The sequence below is a fragment of the Ruditapes philippinarum genome, unplaced genomic scaffold (assembly GCF_026571515.1).
Source record: "Ruditapes philippinarum isolate M1 unplaced genomic scaffold, ASM2657151v2 ctg1843_1_1_1_1, whole genome shotgun sequence".
In the NCBI taxonomy this organism is placed as follows: Eukaryota; Metazoa; Mollusca; class Bivalvia; order Venerida; family Veneridae; genus Ruditapes; species Ruditapes philippinarum.
The window spans coordinates 506,888-530,204 of NW_026865464.1; the positions used below are offsets into that span (position 1 = coordinate 506,888).

The following is a 23,317-nucleotide window of genomic DNA, read 5'->3' on the forward strand; positions in this document are numbered from 1 at the left end:
ATCTGTTTTTGTTTTTTTTTCTTTTCTTTTTTTGCGGGAGAGGGGAGGGTTGTTTGGTTTTACTTGGCACCAATGCAGTATATAACATATGGCGCCTTTTCAGCTTTCCTGATGGAGTAACACCTCAGATGTTCTTTCGTGCATTATGTTCAGGCACTTAATAGAACCAATGAAAATGGTGTCCTAAAGGGAATAGATAGACACGAAGATTTTCTTCGCGCAGAAACAACAACTGACGTTTCTTTCTGCTAGTATCTTGACATCAATTATTTTCCAATGAATGCATAATAAAGAGTGTTCTGGATGAAGGTTGCTGGTTCAAACCCGAGAGGCCATTGTACATCGCAATTCAGTCTTATACAAGAAGAAAATACAACATTATTTTGTAATAACTTTTTTATTTCTTTTGGCGAATAATTTCCATCATGACTGGGTATAAAAGCAATTTAGGAACTTTAAATACACATCATATTTGCTCCGACAACGGTCGCAAATAGAAAAAACGTTATGTTAAATTTCAGCTGAGAGGAGTAGTCAAATATGAAATTTTGCAAAATTAACACAATTAAAATGCACCGACAACGGTTTCACGTGTTATGTATGTCCGATAATTACACAAACATTTTTGATGTCCTTTGAATCATATCATAGTGTTGCAAGAGCACCGACAACGGTTGCATCAAGCAATTGACTAATGTCTATTCGATTAGCAATTGACTGTTATTTAGGTACTCCGTCGCCCAGCATAAAACATGTGTCCCAATCATGACGAACCGTTGTGATAGCTGACTCCTGAAATGTAAAACAAGCACAGCAGAAAAAAAGGGTTGCGGAGGGCGGGAAATTAAAAACCTAGATTAAGATTTTAACAAAAATTTTAAAATATGATCAGCAGCTACCTTTCTCATAGAGTTCCAGAACGAAAAGGAAGCAGCGGGCTCGCGCAGCTCCTTATATATAGTGTTCTAAATATAGCTCTCAGACTGAGCATGCGTATTGATACGCAGTACAACTGATCGATAGATTAAGACATGTGTCATTCATGTAAAATAAAAGAGTTTAATCTTGAATGATTAAACTTTGATATTATTTTCCAATGAATGCATAATAAAGAGTGTTCTGGATGAAGGTTGCTGGTTCAAACCCGAGAGGCCATTGTACATCGCAAATCAGTCTTATACAAGAAGAAAATACAACATTATTTTGTAATAACTTTTTTATTTCTTTTGGCGAATAATTTCCATCATGACTGGGTATAAATAATAAAAGCAATTTAGGAACTTTAAATACACATCATATTTGCTCCGACAACGGTCGCAAATAGAAAAAACGTTATGTTAAATTTCAGCCAAAAAGGGACTCGAAGAATGAGAGTACCTTCCGCCAAAGCGGTTTAACATAACGACTAAACCCAGCCACGTTGAAAACTCTAGAAGTTAATATTGAAACCTGATTTATATATAAATTGTTTAGGAATAACTAACAACAAATACTGATAAAAGTGACAAATCTGTCTTTACGTCACTAAATCACATCGGGAAGATAGGCTGAATGAATAAATGGTCTCGGAAATATTATTTAGCATCAGGTCATACATAAGAGCATTCAAGCAGACGATGACAACAAATTTAAGATCTAGGTAGGTGCTGACTTTAATATCAGTGGTCTAAATAGCGAGGTCAAATTAAGAATAAAACAATGAATTAGGACCGAATCTGGTGGTCTTAAAAGTGGATAAGCGGGGTAGTCTTAATTCTGGATCATGTAACCATTGATATAAAGAACAGAACATTCCATTCTTTTAAAAAATGGTCTTAATAGCGGAGTGGTCTTAATTCCGGGGTGGTCTTAAGGAGGGATTCTACTGTATATTATAGCTACTGGGAGACAAGTGTGTATCGTCGTACCTAAAGAACATTGGGGCTAGAGTTTATATACCGGTATTTTAGGTAGTGACCCCGCCATTTATTACATAGGTGACTATAGAGCTGTTTTATACGTTTTCTTGCTCGGTCAGCGTGATATAACGCCATGATCGCCATGGTAAATTATGTGACCAAATTAGTTTTGTATATGGAAACTTACTTCTGATAATATCTATGATTATTTTGAGATCCGCAATAATAGCCGCAGATGTTTTAAGGCCTATATCCTTGCCTCCACAATGAATACGAATACAGGTTTGGGTTCATTCTGCTTAAAGGAAGTTAAGTAGGCTATACTTTGTTCGAGATCCTCGATATTCATACCACCCATATGTTCCCAGCAATAGTTTTCCTAACACCGTCTGGTGTTGAACACAGTCTCTGATATGCACCGCTTAAAATGAAGGAACCAGTATAGAGAAGGAACCAATTATCAATACCTTAAAGAGACTTGGAAATTTGGAGCTTAATCGTCAATATTAAGGTAAAGGTATCCGCCAGCGGTCTACCTATACTGTGATAGCAAATGTTACATTTAAGTTGCCAAAAGCGGATCGCCGACCAATAACAACATTATAATTGACATTGCGTTTGTTAGACTTATAGCAAATATCACCTCACCAATTATGACATAAATAATACATAAATATGTATACCATCGAATCGATCTGGTATTATTATTATCATTATCTTTGTCAAATTACCATTATCATTCTTAAATCATATTATCATTTCATCATTATATTTATCAAACTATCATTATCACACAGCGACGACTATCATCATTTAGTCGTTATCATCATATCATCATTATCTCAACAAATTATCATTATTATTCTGAAATCATTTTTATAACAACACAAACATTATGATGTTATCATCATCATTATCTTTATAGTATTATCATTATAATTCTGAACTCATTTTCATAACAACACAAACATTCTGATGATATCACCATCATTTCATCATTATCTTTTATCAAATAATCATTAATCAGAAATAATTATCGTAACAACACAAACATTCTGATGTTCTAATCAACATTCATCATTGTCTTTATCATTTCATCACACAACTTTATCTTTATCCTTTGGCATTTATTACTTCTACATTATCTTTATTAGTTCATCATTATCTTTATCATTTCATCACACAACTTTATCTTTATCATTTCATCACACAACTTTATCTTTATCAATTCATCACACAACTTTATCTTTATCATTTCATCACACAACTTTATCTTTATCATTTCATCACACAACTTTATCTTTATCATTTGGCATTTGGCAGATCCTTCACAATATCTTTATAATTTAGAAAAATAAGTGTAACTGCTATCACTTGACTAATTAAGCTCCGCGACTCAACTATTATAAGACACATTAGATAACACGAAAAATAATGTCGCACAAAGACATCTTAAAATGCAAACAGAGAGGAACTAGCGAGAAGAATTCTATATTATGAACTACTTATTTAATGTCATTTTAAAGAATTACAGGCCACAAAGGCGATTAAATGATCCGGCATCGGCTTTAGGAAAACCCATAGAGATACTTTGCATAATATTGTCTGAAATTAACGAATATATATATGACTTATAGGTATCAGACCTCCACCTACCATGTGTTTTGATAGTATTTATAAGACATCCAACTCTATACATTCCTAAAGCTCATCCTATCCTGTTGTTATGCAGACCAATGAATTTTAACAGTTTTTTTGAAAACAACAATGAACTGGTAAGACGTCAGAGGAGACCCATCAAAATGGAAAAAAGGGGGTCATCATTATGTTGGCAATAGTTCAGATAAGAGTGAATATTATCATAACAAAACTTGTAGCAGTTTATTATTATTATCATTATCATAATTATTATTATTATTATTATTAATTTCGATATCGAGAGAAGCCCCTTGACCTCTTTGGTCAGTTTTCAAATGTTTCATGTTTCGAACCCATGATAATGTCATGTGTTGACAGGAAATGATTTGATGACCTCTTGTTCCGCCAAGTGATTCACTTACTCTAAGAAGTACAAATATACGCGAGTGAAAATGCAGCTTCAAATAACATGTATTCCTACAGAAAGCGACAGAAACTTTGTAAAGCTGAAATTAACTTTTTTTATGTTATGTTACAGGCTGACGTGTCATTAGACCCTCTTGTCCGTTTTAGACCTTCAAGCATACGTTTAACCTTAATATTTTTTCTTTTGTGTGTGTATGCGTGCGTGCGTGCGCGTATGTTTTCAACCATATCTGCAAGCTTATTGACATACGTTATATCAGATGTGTAGCTATTTATAGTCTTATAAGCGTACTGTTACAAGGACATGAAAGCTATATTTCGCTATCTGGTAATACGCCAATTATACTTCAAAAGTTTGAGAATATGGCAGTGTTATATTGATTACGAATATTTTATTAGAAGACGGAAACATAACCTTTTTGTTTTTCATTTCATTGCCCCATAACTGGAGTGCTAGAAAAATAGCACGAGTTCAAGATATGTGATGTCCTTAAAAATAAGCTCCTCCCATTAAGCTGGCCACTTAAAGGCACACCACTGACATTTAAAGTAGCAGTCACAACCTAAATAACTGCTACCGGACGCATCGGTGTAGGGTTCAATAAATGTATTCTCTGACCAATTCTTACCATGTAATATTGCGAGTCCATTAGATTCAGTAAGAAATAATTACGAGCCAGGTCATGGCGCATTCGCGCATTTCCCTTTACATGCATAAAATAAAAATATTTTTTAATCTTAGACATAGAATCATAAAATCTTCACAAGAAAGCTCTGCCAATAGGAATAGCCTTTGTGATAAAGTTAAGTAATCATGCTTTAGACTGAATTTCCTTCAAAGGTATACATTTTGAAGATATAAACCGCAAAGCTCGTCTATGGCTTGTATGCGGGTACATGAATGGTTTGATTTCTCCGCATAAATTATTTCAACCCCCGAGTAATCGATAGTTTTTAATAGATCTGCGCAGATCGAGATACCCCAAGGTCTAAACATACGTGTTTGAATACGTTAAATATCTAAACAGGATTCAAAAACTAACGTTTGCCATAAAAAATCATTTTTTAACAAGGCAATCTAAGAAAGAAACAAATTTTTTAAAATGAAACAGGGGTAGGCGGAACCCTGAGGTAACATTTATTTATTTATTTATTTATTTTTTTTAAACCAGGTAATACAATGTACCAGGTAAGTCAGATTTAAGTCACCTGGCCATATTATTTAAAAGGACACAAGTTAAAAGCTGATTTTTTTTTCAGTTTTGCAACAGACATATTTTCCTATACGTTGAACCAATGATGCTCCGTCGAATTGTGCATATTTGACATGCTAATAGACTGGTACGATAAATTCATTTAAGCTGTTACTTGGTGAAAATAACAAATTGGGCACCCGTGACTTTTGGAACGAGCCAAGCAGCATTAATTTGAAAATTGGAAATAAGTGGTTATTTGTATGGTCCGACAATCCAGCCAAATGTTTGTCCTCATATAATTGTTATTTAAAACTGCTGGATTGGTGCGCTTGGATCAGTATAATTTAATTTAAACCAGTGATTAATTAAAAAACCAAAAAACAAGCATCGTTTTTATTGTAACCTGTCAACTTATATTAATTGACGTTGAACCTAGGCCCCTTAAATATTCTGGTCAAGGAGAAGAACCTTGTTACAGGAACAGTGGGGGAGTTGCTGGGACTGAAAACGATTAGGCCTTCTATTAAATATCGTTCGAAGAAGCATATTCAGTGTCGTATCTGCTTACTATTTTATACACTTATGTGCAAAAGATCTTGTATAGACGCAAAAGCCCTTATTATTACAAGAAAATAATTTTCGAGAATGAGGGGGGGGGGGGGGGGGGTAATCGAAAAACCAACCGATTGAATTGGTTTCGTGGCTAACATCATCATTTTGTCAGTCTAAAGCTCGAGTCGTAGGCGGCTCAACCAATATGCCTGGTTGCTGCCTGTCGTATGTTTACCATATATTGTAGCAGATAGGATGCTTTAGAATATGTACAGCGATAATTATAGTATGGAATATATGAAAAGATATAGGATCAGCTCTCCATTTTCAAAATGATTTTTTTGTTTTCCTGCAGAATCTGGTTTAATTATAGGAAAAAGATGTTGTAGTTATATTTAACTATTACACCGTATTGTCTCTTTAATAGAGTGAGAAACTTGGGTAGACAAAATAATGTTAGATTGAAAGTTTACTTCACCTGAAGTTGGGGAAAAGTCATGAGTTTGAACAACTTCTTGACGTTGATTCGGATTCGAGCCAGTTGTCCTCTGTGCTATCGTCTTTTCTCATTTACAGCACTGGCCAGTCTCTCAGTTTCGTCCGCACGTCGTTTGGGCATTTTGATCAAGAAAAACAACAAAATGTCTTATTACAAACAACCTAAAAAGCTTGCCATGTTTATATATGTTTATAGACCTACTATTGATAATTTGGAATAGTTATAACTGCATTTGGTTAATAGGATAAATTAGGATAGATAGTTATAACAGTACTGCGTTTCGGATACATATAGACCCACGTGGTTATTTTCTTTTTTCGTTTATTTAAAATTCAATCAAAAGCAAGATTTACAAAAATATACATATAAAGAGCAATTCAATGGTTAACGTTTCTTATTTTTTAACTATCTATAATTTGAAATACTTGTAACTGCATTGTCCCTTTCGGATAAATAGGGCCACGTGGTTATTTTCTATTTTCGTTTATTTAAAATTCAATCAAAAGCGAGATTTATAAAGATTTAAATATAAAGAGCACTTCGATAGTTAAGGTTTAAAATTATCATTAAAATTTTACAATTAACATCCAAAATTAAAAACCTAGATTAAGATTTTAACAAAAATTTTAAAATATGATCAGCAGCTACCTTTCTCATAGAGTTCCAGAACGAAAAGGAAGCAGCGGGCTCGCGCAGCTCCTTATATATAGTGTTCTAAATATAGCTCTCAGACTGAGCATGCGTATTGATACGCAGTACAACTGATCGATAGATTAAGACATGTGTCATTCATGTAAAATAAAAGAGTTTAATCTTGAATGATTAAACTTTGATATTATATCCAATATGGGATTTATACCTACAATAAAGGAACCCTATCGATATATTTATCAAATTTGATATATAGCAAAAAACATAAATATGCTATTCTGACTCAATTTTCCAGTTTTCTAGTGTACTGTGTCATTTAGTTAAATAACATTGACTTTTTAGTTTAATTATGATATTCTTATGAACGATATAACATAATCGTCCAATTTTAAAATTTATTTCAAAGCAACGATTTCTAGCGACGATTTTAAAATCCCGTGATGCATGACACAGTTATGGGCCCCGACAAGATTTTCTAAATGCTGACCTTTGACCTATTGCTGACCATGGACATATAAGTGTGACCTTGACCTTAGAGGTTTAGGTCTTGCACAAGACACATTGTCTCATCATGCTTATGATTTATGCCAAAATGTTTTAAAATCCCTTGATGTATGAAGGAAATATGCGCCAGACAAGACTGTCAGACACACAACGGATGAACAGGGGTAACATTACATGCCCCCTTGCCATTATGGCACGGGCAAAATTGTTATCTTCAGTACTTTTCAAAAGAACAACTGCCAGAATTTCAATAATTTGCTATGCAAAACCCAGTCAACAACTGTACAGCCTGGCCACTCATTATATTTAACGATTCGTCATCTGAAAAGGATTAAGCTGACTTCTTTACATGTTCAAATGGACAATTTAAATGGTGACCTTTATTGGCTTGTTTATTGTTTAATAAGGTTTAACGACAGAGTGTTGGTCATTTGGCAATGTTCCAGCTTAAATGGTGGAGGAAGACCTAAGGTGCCTTTCTGTGCATCAATTCAGGCACGAACAGGCGCCTGAGTAGAACCACCGATGTTCCGTAAGCTGGCTGGATAGCTTCCTCACATGAAAGAATCCAAAATACCTGTTGGGATTCGAATCCACAGAAGTGAGTGGCCTTAACCATTTGACCACCGTTATTGGTAAACATACACTAAATGTATTTTAAAACTCTCTATTATGTAAAACTAGGACTAAATCAAAATATACTAAATAACACCTTTATTCATAACAAAGTTCCAATATTTCTCTATTCAACTCTTAACAGTACCAGATAGTTATATTCAATAATACTAATATAATAGGAAGTTATCAAAAAAAGAAAGAATTACCAATTTTTAAAGTTGTCAACAGTAATCACAGCTGTCAGAATTTAGAACCAAAATGTAAAAAGAAAACATGGTGGTTGCGTCAGCAGTAAGCTACATTGAATTTACCACAGCACAGTTTAGCCACTGCATCGTTCCTGGGCAGACTGTCAAGCAGTTTACCAGTCCTAGTTGCCTTCACTTTCTCAAGGAACTGATAATTTCTGTACATGCCAGAGCAGAGGTACAGTGCAAATGACCGTAGAAAAGATTTCATAATCAATCACAATGAAAGTGACCTGCATTGTCCAGGAATCAAACTTATAAGTCCAACGCTCTACCTTAAAAGCTAACCGGACTGTGCAAATGAAAATAGCCAGTCATTGCTACTTGTATAGACTCTGAAATGCCCAGGACTCTCACAATTCACCAATCATAACATTCCATGTGTCCTGGCAGTCTGGCTGGAAAGACTGAAATATTCTTAAAATATGCCTTTTACAAAAGAGCAATATTATTTTCCCCCAAAATTAGATGAAGGCCCTGTCATCAATTTTTAATATATTATTACTTGAGTTTAAGAGGATATTTCAGTTTAAAGCTACATCACAACTCTTATCAGTATCAGCTGATGAATTCATATCATTCCAAAAGTCATCATGAAACAATTGTTTTATATTCTTGTCATACATGGTCTTTAAATTTACTTTGTCTACAGTTTTGAACCCACAATCTCTTTTTCTCGTATTTAATTCTTTTGAAGTCTGAACCTCACACTTTCTTTTTCTTAACACTGCTGGCTCAGCCAAATTTGCTGTACATACATTTAAAGTTTCGTACTTTTTCCCATCTCTAAGTGTATGTATATTACCATTTTCAACAACATCATTCCCCAGGGAAGCACTCTCATCCGATTTATCCAAAGTGTTTGCTTTAGGTCCTGATTCTAAAAATCTTTTTTTCAAAAATTCTGAAATCTTTTTATGACCATTCTGCATTATGTTAATATCATCTTTAAAATAATCATTTATATTTTTACTACCAGCAAGAATTTGCCCAAAATGATTTCTAGAACTTTTCCCTTTTCTTTTCCTCTTCTGGTACTTTTTAATTCCGCCATTTATTTCAGTACCATCCTGTACCTCCTTTCCCTGTTCGGTTGTCATAGAAACTTCCATGTGACCAGGAGGCTGATCATGATCATCTGGAAGCTTAGATTTCTTTTCCTGATCTTTCAGCAGCTTGGTTTCCCATTCCACTCTTACAAGTTTAAAGAGCTGCATGGTGACAGTAGCATCTATCACAGAACAATGTGTATTTTTCTGAATTTCTTTATCTGAAAAGATAGACAAACAATATAATGTTTATAAACTCATTATTACTGCCATATTTCCCACAGACTTGACCAACAATTACCAAGTTGTATTTTTGTAACAGACATACCTAGTGATCGTTTGGACACATTTTCCTTACAGATATACCTACATGTTGTATTTTTTGTAACAAACTCAAATAACAATATCTTTAGAAATATTACCTAGCAATTTTTTAGTAATATTTTCTCAAAAGCTTATTTTGCAATTTTTTTTAAATTGAGCAATATTCTCCTTATAAACTTATCAGGCACTATATCTAATAATATTTTTTTCTCACTACTTTCCTTGCATTATTTTTTTTTTTAGATTTATCAACCTTTACCAACCTAGCAATTTTTTAGCCATATTTTTCAATGAAACTGCTCCACCTTTTTCTTGCTTTACTTTGTCAATGAGTAGTTTACATTTCTGTGTGTCTCTAGTCATGTGATGAGGGTGACCAAATCCAAGAACACGGAAATCATTGTGTATACCATGACCAACTACAATCTTGTCCTGAAATTAAACAGAAACAAATAGCTGAGAACTGAGACAAGGTTGTCATGACAATCTCAGTTGCCCTTATTTCAGGCACGAACTGGCACCGGAGTAGAACCACTGATGTTCTGTAATCTAGCTGGATAGCTTCATCACATGAAAGAATCAAAAGTCCCTGTTGGGATTTTAACCCTTATCAGTGAGGGGCAAGTGGTTGAAAGTGAACAACCTTAACCACTCGGTCACAGACGCCCAATGGGAGATACGTAATACAGGATAGTTTTAGGGTTCTCAGACATGTATATTTCTTGATTAAAGTAAAGGTTGGGCCAGGGTTAAGTAACACAGATACTGTACACTATGTCACACATCACTCAGTTATAGCAAAACCTTTCATTCTTTAATATATAAACCCTCTGCCTTCCAGTGCCAACTGAATCTACTCATGAGACCATTGATGTGTCAATAGATCATGAACTTTTGTTTGTTTGTTTGTTTCATTTTACACCTTTTCCCAACAGTATTTCAGTCATATAGGCGGGTAGTTTCCTAACCATCGTTCCTGGAGAGTTACACCAGTACTAGACTACCTTCCTCCGTGCTAAACTACCAAAGCATCTCCCGGGGATCGAACCCACGCCAGAGAGGTAACTGGATTAGAAGTCATCCTCTAACCCCTCAACCACGGAGGCGGTAGATCTGATCTGCACTGTTTGCTCTTCACAAGTACATTTTATTTTTTAATTTCCCCTAAATATGGTGAATAGTTCTGTCAAGATTAAAAGAACGGCAAAAGTTCATTTCAGACGTTAAGCATGGTCCACGGGAAGTGTTGCGAGTAAGGACCATTCTTACCTTGATGATATTAGAAATCTGGGACAATGCACTTTCTAGTGGTATTGCTCGTTTCATATCTTTCTTGGTAATACCACTGTATCTTGTTCGGTAGGTGGTGATTTTCTGTTCAGGCCAGGCGTATATATCACAGATCACATTCTCATCATAGTCTATAATACTACAGCGACCTGAAATGTTACATTCTGTTGTATTATCACTTTTAAAATGAATAAAATCAAGTAATTTCTTTTTACCAGTCCATATTATTATTAATACAATTAGGTTTCTTAATAAAACCATTTCTTTCAAATATGCTGGTATAACATTCAAGTTGTTATAAAATAGAAAAATCTGAAATTGAAATTTAATATATTAAAAAAATGTACTTGTTATTTAGTCTAAAATTTATAACAGATCTGCCGAGCCCTTTAAGTGAATTGGTATATAATGGACGGTCTGTAATACAATGAATAATTATGTGTATGAAACATTGTTGAAAGTATTTAGAATCAGACATAACAACAAACCACTGAAGAACTTAGTTGGCAAACGTGAGATACCTGATCTAATATTACATTGTACATATATTTATATAGCAGATACATGTAATAAAATATTTAATACAAAATATTTTTATTCATCATATAAATGTTCATTCATTCAGCATTATTTTTAACACCTTTTTATAAGAATATACATATGTACCAATGATACACTATAACACATTTATTGTTTTTATCATTATTTGAAAATTTAACAGAATACAAAATTATGTGCACTTTAAGATTGCACATGTATGTTCATTATGTACATGTTTCTAAGAATTGTCAGATCATTTGTTTGATATCTGTGTTTCAGTACGGATTCTCAGACCCTGACCGTTAAAGTAAAAAACAAGCACTTATTTTTACAGAAAACTGAATAATTCTTAGGCAAAGTAGGTTTTCCCGTTTATTTCTATGTAATTCTATATCATATCAAATGACCCTGTGGAGGGCCAATTTGTCCAAAGTGTGACTGTGTCATCCTATGAACAGCTTTGGTAGAGTTCACTAGGACATTATGTTACACATCACTGACATCTAACTAACACTGGGTGGTTTAAGATAAGAATATTCATAAATATTTATCTAATTACATGTATTAGCATATATGTGTACAAAATATACAACTTTTGTCCTGTAAGGGGAGAGAACTCTGCAATTCAATACCCAATCTGGTCAGTCAATATAATATATATTTAAACAAATGCAATTTCCTGTCTGATAAACAACAGACATTGTATGTAAAACATCACACTTTAATAAACAACTATATAAAGTATTTCTCACCTAAGGCACTAATGTCTCCCATAATTCCAACAAATTCACAATCAAGAGAGACATATTTTGATGTTGGAGGGATTCCATTATCTCCATCGCTGTTATCCTTATCTTGATCTACACTGTCATCATTTGTCGCAGACATTGATTTATTATCATCAACTTCATCATCATCAACTTTATCATCATCAACTTTATCACCAACATTTTTATCATCATTCAAATTTTTATCTTCAACAACTTTATCATCAACAACCATATCATCATTAACTTTTTTATCATCAACATTTTTATCATCATTAACTTTATCATCAACTAAACCTGCAGTTTCAATGCTGCCATCTCCACTTTCACTGCACGCAAAATGATCTAATTTACGACCTTTACAAACTGTTTCAACTTTTGACATAACATCAAAACTGCACTCCCCTTTCTTGTTTATTGAGATTAATAATTCACATTCCTCAAGGACAAGCTTCTGTTTCTTCCTCAGTGGTTCCATTTTTATACTGAAAAAAAATTTACTTTGTATATTAGCTGCAAATATATATACACAGAAACTTAAAAATCTCTTTAAAAAAAGTCATGCAGTTTTCTCTTTATATTCAATTTACATCAAGTTTTTATGTTCTCCTTTTAAAAAATTCTGTATTATTTTCAACCAAAATTAAAGGGAAGGCTCTTCCCACTACCTGTGCTTACTTCCAGATCAGAACCATTTAAGAACCCACAATTGGGTGTTATAAGACTGTAACAGGTACCAGTGTCTGTCTCTTATATATTTTCAATCTTGAATAATTTCACTTAAATAATATAAAATTAAACTAGAAATATGTCCATAGGACACAGGTGCCCCCACACTCCACAGATTTGTCAATCTTATGTCTCTAGGTCAAATTTTTTTTTGGCTTCATGTGCCCAAGTTGAAAACTAAAAATCTTTTATTAAGTGAAGGGCAAATACTACAAATACTGAATAAAGCTACAAGAAAACCCCAAGGTGCATAAGTACACATGCTGATCAACATTATTGTAAACTTTCAGGCCTACAGGTCATAAACTTTTTAAGTTATGTGCAATAACTCTAAAAAATACTAAAAATATCCACACGAAAATACCCAGGTGCACAACAACACATGCTGAACAACATTCTTGTAAGGTTTCATGACTATAGGTCAAATACTTTTCTGTACGAAATCTGCTGTGGTCATAGAATTTTTTTTCAATAGGTTTAGATCTTAGATTTGGTTTGCTAAATTGCTAATCATGGTCATGCAACTACATAGTTAGGTGAAGAAGCAGGCGCTTGTTTTGGTTGAGTCTATTATGTTTTGTTTAGGGGTTTGAGTTGTCATACACAAATTTACAATTTATATGCATTTATTTTTTTACAATGTCATATTGTTATTATCTTAAATGCTTCTGGGATTGTTGTTTTATCAATTCATTTGTAAATAAGATTGTTATATGTCTATTAACGGAATAATTTTAATGAACACGAAATTAGTTCACAACTTCATGTGTATTGGTATGAACGTGATGGTTTAAGCCAATGAAAACACGTCAATATTATTATACTCAGGCAGAGAAAAAGTGTGCAAAGAGTAATTCGATAATCTTTATGTAGCCAGCAAACTTTGAATTGCAAGTATTTTTTCATTTCTTTTCGGCAGGAGAAACTGTCCGAGGATTCGTATCGTAAAATAGCTGCCATTTACAGTATCAAGTGATTATCCCAAGCACCACTGCGACTTAGCGTGGGAATTTTAATTATAGCTAACCTCTGCGCGTAAACCTTTTTCATATTTTATTGTAATAAATATAAATTAATATTTACAAACTGTGTCTGTCGGGTTTTTTTTATCAATATATAATCAATTATGATGTTAATATGAATAAATAATCATATCTCAAATCTTTGACTATGATTTACAATGAAATTCTACCTTTAGTGTATTGAAAAGGTTTTTAATTTCCTGTAATTTTATTTTGTGATTATGCTTCAAAGCAGTCAATTGACCGTGAATTTTCTTTTCATATTTTGATTTCCTTGAAATCATTTTTCTCATCTGAAGGCATGCAACTTTAATATGGTGATACATTAATTACATTCCATGAAAATGTTTAAAGATATAAAATATCTCATGACATGTTTGTTCATTTTACATTACACCTTTAATTCAGCAAACATAAAGTCTTCACAAAAAGTAGTATGCAACCGTACCTATATTACATACTATGTATGTAATATTTTTCTTGTTTAGTTATGTGCACAAGTTGAAAATTGTAAATTTTTACTAAGTCAAGTGCAATAACTCTAAAAATATCCACACTAAAAAATACCCAGGTGCACAACAACACATGCTGAGCAACATTTTTGTAAGGTTTCATGACACTAGGTCAAGTACTTTTTTAGTTACAAGCGACACAAGTTGAAAATTGTAAATTTTTACTAAGTCAAGGGAAATAACTTTAAAAATAACAAGCATTTGATAGTATTGCGGGCAATACAGTAGTCCCCTACCGGTCCCTCAAAAAGTTCTTTAATTGTCATACACTCCTGTGTATTGCCATTTATAATGAATTTGAGGATGAAGTCTGTATTTGAAAATATCGACCACAAAACATAATAAAATAAGTTTGTCTATATCACAGTAATGTGTTAAGTTTCCATGCTTAGTAAGGAAATTATGTTTATACAACCTTGTCATATTATTACGATGTGTGATTTTAAAGTAAATCCTATAAGGAATGAAGAAGTTGGAGTGAAAATACCAGTATCTCGAAAAAAATCTAAGTTCAAGGGGGACATAATTCTGGAAATAGTCTTGCTAGAGTATTTAACCTTCTGAAAAATGTCGAGTGATAATAAGAAACATATATATGAAGTTTGAAGTAGATACATTAGGAAATAAAGAAGTTATTTAAAAAAGACATCATTTTTTCCCCTAAAAAATCTAAGTTCAAGGGAGGTAATACTGATATTTTTTGTGCTAGAGTTATAAACCTTGTCACATATGATGTGGTTGATGACCAGAAACTTATATTTAAAGTTTGAAGTAAACACCTTAAGAAATAAAGAACATATAGTGAAAAATCTGAAAAATTTAAATCAGAAATCTTGAAATTCAGGCTATTTGTTGCCATAGCAACCAGAATTTTCAACATAAGAAAAAAAGAAAAAGATGTGCATAACCTCCAGACTGCCATCTACCTATATTTCAAGTTTCATAAAAATATTTTCAGTACTTTTTGAGTTATCACTGGATCCAGTTTATGTGTTAAATTTGCCATATTTTCAGACTATTTGTTGCCATAGCAACCAGAATTTTCAACATAGGAAGAAAAAAAAAAGACGTGCATAATCTCCATACTGCCATCTATCCATATATCAAGTTTCATAAAAATATTTTCAGTACTTTTTGCGTTATCGCGGGATCCAGTTTTGTGGACGGACGGACTGACGGACTGACAGACTGACAGACAGACAGACAGACGGACAGACAGACAGACAGACAGACAGACAGACAGACGGACGGAGGGTAAACCTAAAGTCCCCTCCGGTTAAACCGGTAGGGGACTAATAACTATATCCACATGAAAATTCCCAGGTGCACATTAACACATGCTGAGCAACACTCTTGTAAGGTTTCAAGACTCTAGGTCAATTACTTTTTGAGCTATGTGCAACACAAAAAGGGGACAGACGGACGGATGGACGGACGGGTAAATTTAAATGCCACCCCTATTTTGGGGGCACAAAAAACTATTGTTTTTTTCCCCATGCAACATGTGCATGAGTATTTAAACAAGACCACCGCATGCAGTGTTAACGCTCTTCGGCATAACTCCACAAATATGGCTTTCAGAATTATACCTCTTGTCTGACAATTGCACCTCGTCATGATAAGCAAGAATTCCAAGTTTCATGTTAATAAATTTCATAATGTTTGAAAAACGCCTTATGGGCTACATAACAATCTTTGCATGACGACAATGCCGCAGCAATCATAAAAGTCTCACTTTTTCTTTGAACCACTGAGACAAGCTAATTAAAACAGAGTAAACGTGCTTGCATTGGGAGTTACATGTAATTATTCATTGTAATGGTAACAGTAAATAATTATAAATGAAATACCTTTCAATGAAGCTGTTAGTCTTTATCATATATGTAGGATAATTTTCTGTCAATCTAACCAAGTTTTTGGTGAACTTTTTGGTGAACTTTACAGAAAATGATTGAAGAAACAACCTCAGGCTCATAACACTTGATATCCATCCAAAAATTATTCTGCTTCAGTTTTACAAACTTCCATTCCAATTAATTTCAGACCAGTATCCTGTAAATAATAATTTTCTATTATTAATATTAAACAATATGAGGCAGCAATCACGCTTATTTACTTCCTAAAAACTCAGATTGAAAGTTTAAAGGAAATCTGAATATCAGTGAGTTTTTATTTTTGCTCATTTTTTATTTGTTTGGGTCGTCAGACCAAACAAATAATGGTAGCGAAATTTCAGAGTCTAATGCTGTTAATTGCAAATGCCGAAAGTAGTCCACTTTTTTGAAGCGGTAACTTCCCTTTATATGTACACAAACGCCGAAAAATTCAGGGGAGATCACTGTGTAAAGATGGTCAAAGTCAGGCGCATTAATTTTCAAGCAAAATAATTCCCGAATGGTCGAAGATTTCTAATATTGTTTTATTGTATTTTCTGATCGAAAATAAGTAAATACAAAGCGGACATTCAATCTCTGACACAGAAGTTTTATGACAAACCTAACAACAAGTAGTTCTCAAAACAGCTTAAAACTAGTGATTTAAAAGAAAGAAATATTTTTATTTTGTTACAAGTATCCAACAAATTACAACGCATTCAAAGTTTAACAAGAGCCACCGCCGGGCGGGGGCAACGCTCGACTTTTTACTTTTTCTAAACGCAAACATAGAAAGGTTTGAACATATATTGATGTTTCCTTTTTATAAATTTAGTTGGTCTGTCTTGTCACATTAGTTTTGTTTATATATTTTGTATATATATGAATAGAAACATTAAGCATATTTCTAAATATAGCAACAGTACGCAATTTCTAAAAAAAGCAACAATGACGCAATTTCTAAAAATAGAAAAAATGACGCAATTTCTAAAAATAGAAACAATGACGCAATTTCTAAAAATAGAAAAAAATGACGCAATTACTAAAAATAGCAACAATGACGCAATTTCTAAAAATAGAAAAAATGACACAATTTCTAAAAATAGAAAAACATGACGCAATTTCTAAAAATAGAAAAAATGACGCAATTTCTAAAAATAGAAAAAATGATGCAATTTCTAAAAATATAACAAAAATGACGCAGTTTCTAAAAATAGAAAAACATGACGCAATTTCTAAAAATAGAAACAATGACGCAATTTCTAAAAATAGAAAAAAAAATGACGCAATTTCTAAAAATAGAAAAAAATGACGCAATTTCTAAAAATAGCAACAATGACGCAATTTCTAAAAAATAGAAAAAAATGACGCAAATTCTAAAAATAGCAACAATGACGCAATTTCTAAAAATAGAAAAACATGACGCAATTTCTAAAAATAGAAAAAATGACGCAATTTCTAAAAAATAGAAAAAATGACGCAATTTCTAAAAATAGCAACAATGACGCAATTTCTAAAAAATAGAAAAAAATAACGCAAATTCTAAAAATAGCAACAATGACGCAATTTTTTAAAAATAGAAAAAATGACGCAATTTCTAAAAATAGAAAAACATGACGCAATTATATACATGTATATATATATATATATATATTTATATATATATATATATATATATATTTGATATATATATATATCTATATATGTCTATATATATATATATACATGCATATATATATATATATATTTATATATATATATACCTGCATATATGTATATATATACACACACACATTTATATATATATATATATATAATACATATACTATACATACACACACACCAATAAATGCACAATCTGAGAAAATTCAGTAATATAACCTTCAAAGTCAAGGTCATTAAAGAGCCCAAGCAAATTTGGGTTTGATAAACAACAAGGTCTGGTCCTTAAGAATGTTCTGTTATAATATGAAGTTTATCCCTTCAAAAATAGCAAAGTTACAGTCAGTTACTGCCAAAACAATGAAAATTTCAATAATTTGACCTTCAAAGGCAATTATGTTCAAGTTTGAAGACAATCCATTCAAAAATAACAAAGTAACAGCCAATAACAGCATGAACAAGCAAAAATTGGACTTTTAACCTTGAAGGTCAAGGTCATTTATGGATGAAGGTCAAGGTTAGTGTGGTCTACTGAAAGGTCTTGTCCCAAGGGTTGTTGTGGCCAAGTATGAAGACAATACACCAAGAAATAAAAAAGTTATGATCCAGGTACAAGTTTTCGGACGGCAACGGAGACGGCAACGGCAACGCCGACCTGACTATAACAATACCTCTACTTTTTTTTCAAAAAAAAAAAAAGTCGAGCTAAAAATAGCGTTGGCTTATAGAATTGTCAATAAATGCACAATCACAAATTACGCGGATGAATATGATTTTATCAATGAAAATACTATTTTTAGCGATGTCAATTACCGAATACTACACAAACCGAGTAGTGGAATATATCGATTCTAGCGATGTTGATTACCCAATACTTCACAAAGAAATCTGACTGCCGAGTAGCGGAATATATAGATTCTACATGTCGGACTGTTTGGGCGAGAAGATTTTCGCTAAATTATTTACTTCAATTTTAAACAACAGGTTTATCATGAACAAAATACCTCGAAATTAATAAGGATTACAAACCCGAAATGCAATGGAAGTTCTAAATTTAGAATGACTAGATTTTATTCAGGCATCGTTTGTATAACTTCTCCGTGGTGCAGGGGTAACGCGCTCGCTTAGTGAGTGAGAGGTCTGGAGTTTGAATCCCAGTCGAGGAAACTTTTTTTTTTAATTCTTTTTTAAGTGTCTTTGTTAAGGAAGTAGCCATGATATGCAAGGATAAAGTGTGGCTGTCATAAAAAATGAACATAAATGATTTTTTGATGCAACTCTAGTTATACAAAATTCCGTATGTATCAAACTCTGGTGTCTTGCAAGATGAATTATAGTACATAAAAATAAACTAATACAGGAAAATACATACAGATATACAGCATGATTTAGATTGCAAAGATCAGAAAATACCACAGAGCTTGCAGCCCTTTGATTCTTTATAAATATACATGTTTACAGTAAGCTCCAGGATTATTTACATCTGTGTTAAACAACAGTTAAAGTCGTTACAAGTCCTAATTTAGAATAATATGGTTTTCTTCAGGCCGTTCACATATAAATTCCATAGGAACTCGAGAACGGGACCGCAGATTGCAGCGTATATTTTCGATCTTGTAACGGTTTTAAAAAACGTTTCTGCTACATCTAAATATTTTTTAGTATTATCCGAGTGTATGGACTCAAAAAATATATTATCAATTGAACCCAATCTGTCTCTTTTAAAACTGGTCAAATTTTACGGTATTATAAAAAAAGACAAGGAGTGACATCCGCGATTTGCCGCAACGTTTTCGGCACGAGTTTTTCCCCTTTGGCTACAATTGATTACTATTTTTTCAGAATTTTGTTCCCGTTATTTTTGTCAACTATCAGGTATCGTCCGGATATAACGTTAACGGTTTATTGTTTACACGTGTTGACATGTATAGGCGGCATTATAACGGGCGTATTCGTGTATTGATTTGTTAAAATGGAGAAAACAGACACTTTAGTTATATGGTCCAACTGATTTTGCCAAACTGAAAAAAGGAATATTAAAGCATGATCCATAGATAAATATTTTAGGCACTCATCTCGTATTCATTACTAGAAAAATTAAAACAAAAATCAAGCATATCAAGGGGGATAACTTAGAGCTGTCATCGATATCGACAATATCGATGTATCGTTGATATTTTTTTGCCGATCGATACACATTTTAAAAAATCGATACTTTTGACTTATAAATTAAATGTCTAGAAATTATAAAATTCACCCAAAATATATACAGAAGCAGTTATTTATATCTTATGTTATGCTTTTGTTATATAGTGGAATTATTTCATAGCAATGGTGACAAAAAATATTGTCTGGAAAAAATCATGCAGTGGACAAGATAACTTACACCGAACGTTTTGGTAAATGGCGGATGTCACTCCTTTACTTTTTTCAATATACCGTAAATTTGACTGATTTTTAAATTAGCAGATTATATTTAATTGAGATTAGATAATTAAAGAACACCCGCTCGCATAATATGAAAAGATATTCAAAGGTCGGACAAACAATATGTAAAGCCGGTACGGATTCGGATTTATGCGCCGCAATATGCGGTCCTGTTCCAGAGTTCCTATGATAAATTCACCGTGGCTGAGGGGTTTTCGCGTTCGCTTAGGAAGCGAGAGGTCTGGAGTTCAAATCCCAGTAAAGGCAACTCATATTTTTCAAATTGTTTAAGTCAAATAAACATTGGATTGAATATCAGTGTTGCAATTAGTCTTATAGCCAATTAAAACGCTTGAAAGCATTGGTGGCACTATACATATAATCTCACAACCTGTACCTTTCTTACATTCTGAGACCCAAACAAATTCAGCGCCTTCTCTGCTTTGATTTTCTTTGTGGGTATAATTTCATCTATTTAATTAATGATTATTTTAGGACTCTGGTGCCAGTGGGGTAAACTGTTAAAACTGAGTCTAATTAAAAATAACCCTTCTTAGTCTGCTTCCTCTCGTCTATATTAAATGAGTTTGCGTTGCCCTATGGGGGTTTGGGTGGATAAACTTGTACAACACAGATATATTACCCAATTCTTTCACATGTTGTAAAATATGATCACTATCATACCAACGATTTTCCGAAGAAACGCTTGGACTGTAAAAATTCTATTCTAGCCGGTCTAATTCCGTATTTTAAAAATTCCATACTGTCCGGTCTAATTCCGTATAACAGAAGATTCAATATATTTATGAATTTCGATTGTGAAACAACTTTTATATTCGTAACATATTATGACTAGGGGCTTCCCAGCTAAGTTAATGTGGAAGATGCTGACTCAGATAGGAATCACTGGCCATCACAGTCTGTGCGAAAGTCTGACGGTCCTCGGACCTCTCCAACTAAAAATCAGGAGGGCCGAGATAAATTTCGATACAGTCAGTCCTCGAGTCCGAATAAAATTTCAGCCAGTTTGAAACAAATTTTTGCCTAAAATATGCAAAACTGTTTTATTTATTATGTTTCTGTATATTTTTTTTTCATAGTATCTTATAGTTGAGTCTGATAATTCATATTTGCTGAATATTTTTGTTTATAATTATGGCAATATCCCTCCCCCACCCCTACAAAAAATTACCTTTCAGAGTCCGGGCCGCAAAAAAATCATCAGGGCCGGAAATAAATCTAAGGATCCCAGTCCTTGTGGCTGGAAACATTTTTTGACTTTCGCATTGACTGCCATCAGAGAAAGCAAGCCATCCGCTCCTGAAGTCAGTAGTACAGCTGAAAAGGCATCTTGTTGGTTGTGGCTCATTAAAGATGAGCCAGTGCTAACTGTTAACACAAAGTGGTTTGATCCCGACTGCGGCCCCATCATATTAGAGTGACGGGGCGAAACACTCGATGGCACATACGTTGACGATGTTGACAGTTCATTTTTGCAGTACTAAACTGTATGCAAAGCACAGAACAAAATTGTAATGGTTCCGTATGAAGAGTAACGAGAGTTAAAGACTTACCACAGTAACGCTCGCTTGTTGAAGAGGCATTCGCTTATATAATATAGGTATGCATTTTATCGTAGAGTTATTTGTTTCAGTCAAAAAAAACACAACAGAGTTCTTATTTATGTTAACTTTTATATTAAAGTGATTTCTCCCTCAACTCAAGTTAGGGAATAGTGAACCATTTGTGTCTGTTATTTTCTTACTGTTATTCAAATATTCATTGCTGATACGTGGTACGTCTTATAATCATAATAATAGCATAGCATCTTTTATAGATTAACATTTTTAATGGAACTAATAAATTATCTTATCCTTGTTTTTGAAAACAAGGGATTATCTAAATTATTAAAATAATGACAACGTACGTTATTATTTACTATAACTTATCTTATTTTTCTCACAGATTTATAATACAGAATGTTACCTCCCTGTTCCTTGTTGGTTGATATTCATTTTTGACATTGGGTATTTTTAACCTTTTAAAATAATTTTAACTCGAGAAGAAACAGATCTCTTATCTTTAAACAGTTAAAATAAAGATAAATAGCATAGAATTACTAGATGTATTTTTTCCAGTACCTTTAGTTTGCTGCCGTTATTCAAGTATCTGAAATTTAAGTTTATCCTATATTATATAATTACCATCATCGGATACTCAAGGTTGATTAACATGTAACATAACATAAATGTTAATGGTTCCGCCGTTGTTATCAGACGATGCATAATTACTAGCACCATTTGAATGGATTTTGTACCTAAATTTATATCACAAATTCTTAACTCTTTTAACTTGCATAAACACAATTTTAGCGACTTAAATGAAAGTTATTGATGACTTAGAACTTCTTGAACTAATCAGAGATTAATGAACCATATACATCGGACATAGATTTTAAACAAAATTATATAACATGTTTTTGACCAAATCGCCATTCTCCCAAATGAGCCTTGCATCAAACAGAAAATTCAAGTGGTCCGACGGACCAGTGGGTTTTAAAATTAGGTGGTCCTTGCCAAAATCAAGTGGTCTCGGACCAACGGACCACGTACCGCTAATGTCGAGGCCTGTATATATATATATATATATATATATATATATATATATATATATATATATATATTATATATATATATATATATATATATATATATATAAAACATCCACAGGTCCATTTTCGTTTTTGAGAAAAATTAAAATGATCAGACAGAATTAAACACCTCTACCAGTTTGAATATAAATTGAGTATTTAATTGTTACGTACATAAATTTAATTAGTCAAAAAGGTAATTTGGCTTTCCATTTAATCTGATGATGAACATTTTACTATT

At 32.9% G+C, this 23,317-nt stretch overlaps 1 protein-coding gene and 1 long non-coding RNA gene across 4 annotated transcripts; both read right to left on the bottom strand.

Annotated features, from left to right (window-relative positions):
* Positions 1–378: 378 nt before the first annotated feature.
* LOC132729135 (uncharacterized) lies at positions 379–7,051 on the bottom strand. The gene is made up of 2 exons (XR_009625572.1): positions 3,167–7,051; positions 379–3,111 (listed from the first exon to the last, which is right to left on the bottom strand). It is a non-coding gene; the product is annotated as an uncharacterized LOC132729135 (long non-coding RNA).
* A 1,632-nt stretch (positions 7,052–8,683) lies between these two features.
* Positions 8,684–21,178, bottom strand: LOC132729143 (interferon-stimulated 20 kDa exonuclease-like 2). 3 transcript variants are annotated; one of them, XM_060714883.1, is made up of 6 exons: positions 21,070–21,178; positions 16,314–16,515; positions 12,186–12,685; positions 10,873–11,042; positions 9,867–10,035; positions 8,684–9,500 (listed from the first exon to the last, which is right to left on the bottom strand). In XM_060714883.1, exons 2-6 carry the CDS (start codon positions 16,436–16,438, stop codon positions 8,755–8,757), a joined length of 1,710 nt encoding a protein of 569 aa, XP_060570866.1. In that variant the 5' UTR covers positions 16,439–16,515; positions 21,070–21,178; the 3' UTR covers positions 8,684–8,754. The 3 variants fall into 3 exon arrangements, with proteins under 3 accessions (XP_060570866.1, XP_060570868.1, XP_060570867.1); XM_060714885.1 differs by lacking the exon at positions 21,070–21,178 and adding an exon at positions 20,975–20,997; XM_060714884.1 differs by lacking the exon at positions 21,070–21,178 and adding an exon at positions 20,824–20,963.
* Positions 21,179–23,317: the final 2,139 nt, after the last annotated feature.

What these genes read in the sequence shown, in the direction of transcription:
- LOC132729143 (XM_060714883.1), bottom strand. Translation starts at nt 16,438, where the DNA reads ATGAGCCTGAGGTTGTTTCTTCAATCATTTTCTGTAAAGTTCACCAAA. An exon ending in ACTAACAGCTTCATTGAAAG is followed by an intron (nt 12,686 to 16,313) that starts GTATTTCATTTA and finishes ATTTTTTTTCAG; the next exon opens with TATAAAAATGGAACCACTGA. An exon ending in AGATTTCTAATATCATCAAG is followed by an intron (nt 10,036 to 10,872) that starts GTAAGAATGGTC and finishes GTTTAATTTCAG; the next exon opens with GACAAGATTGTAGTTGGTCA.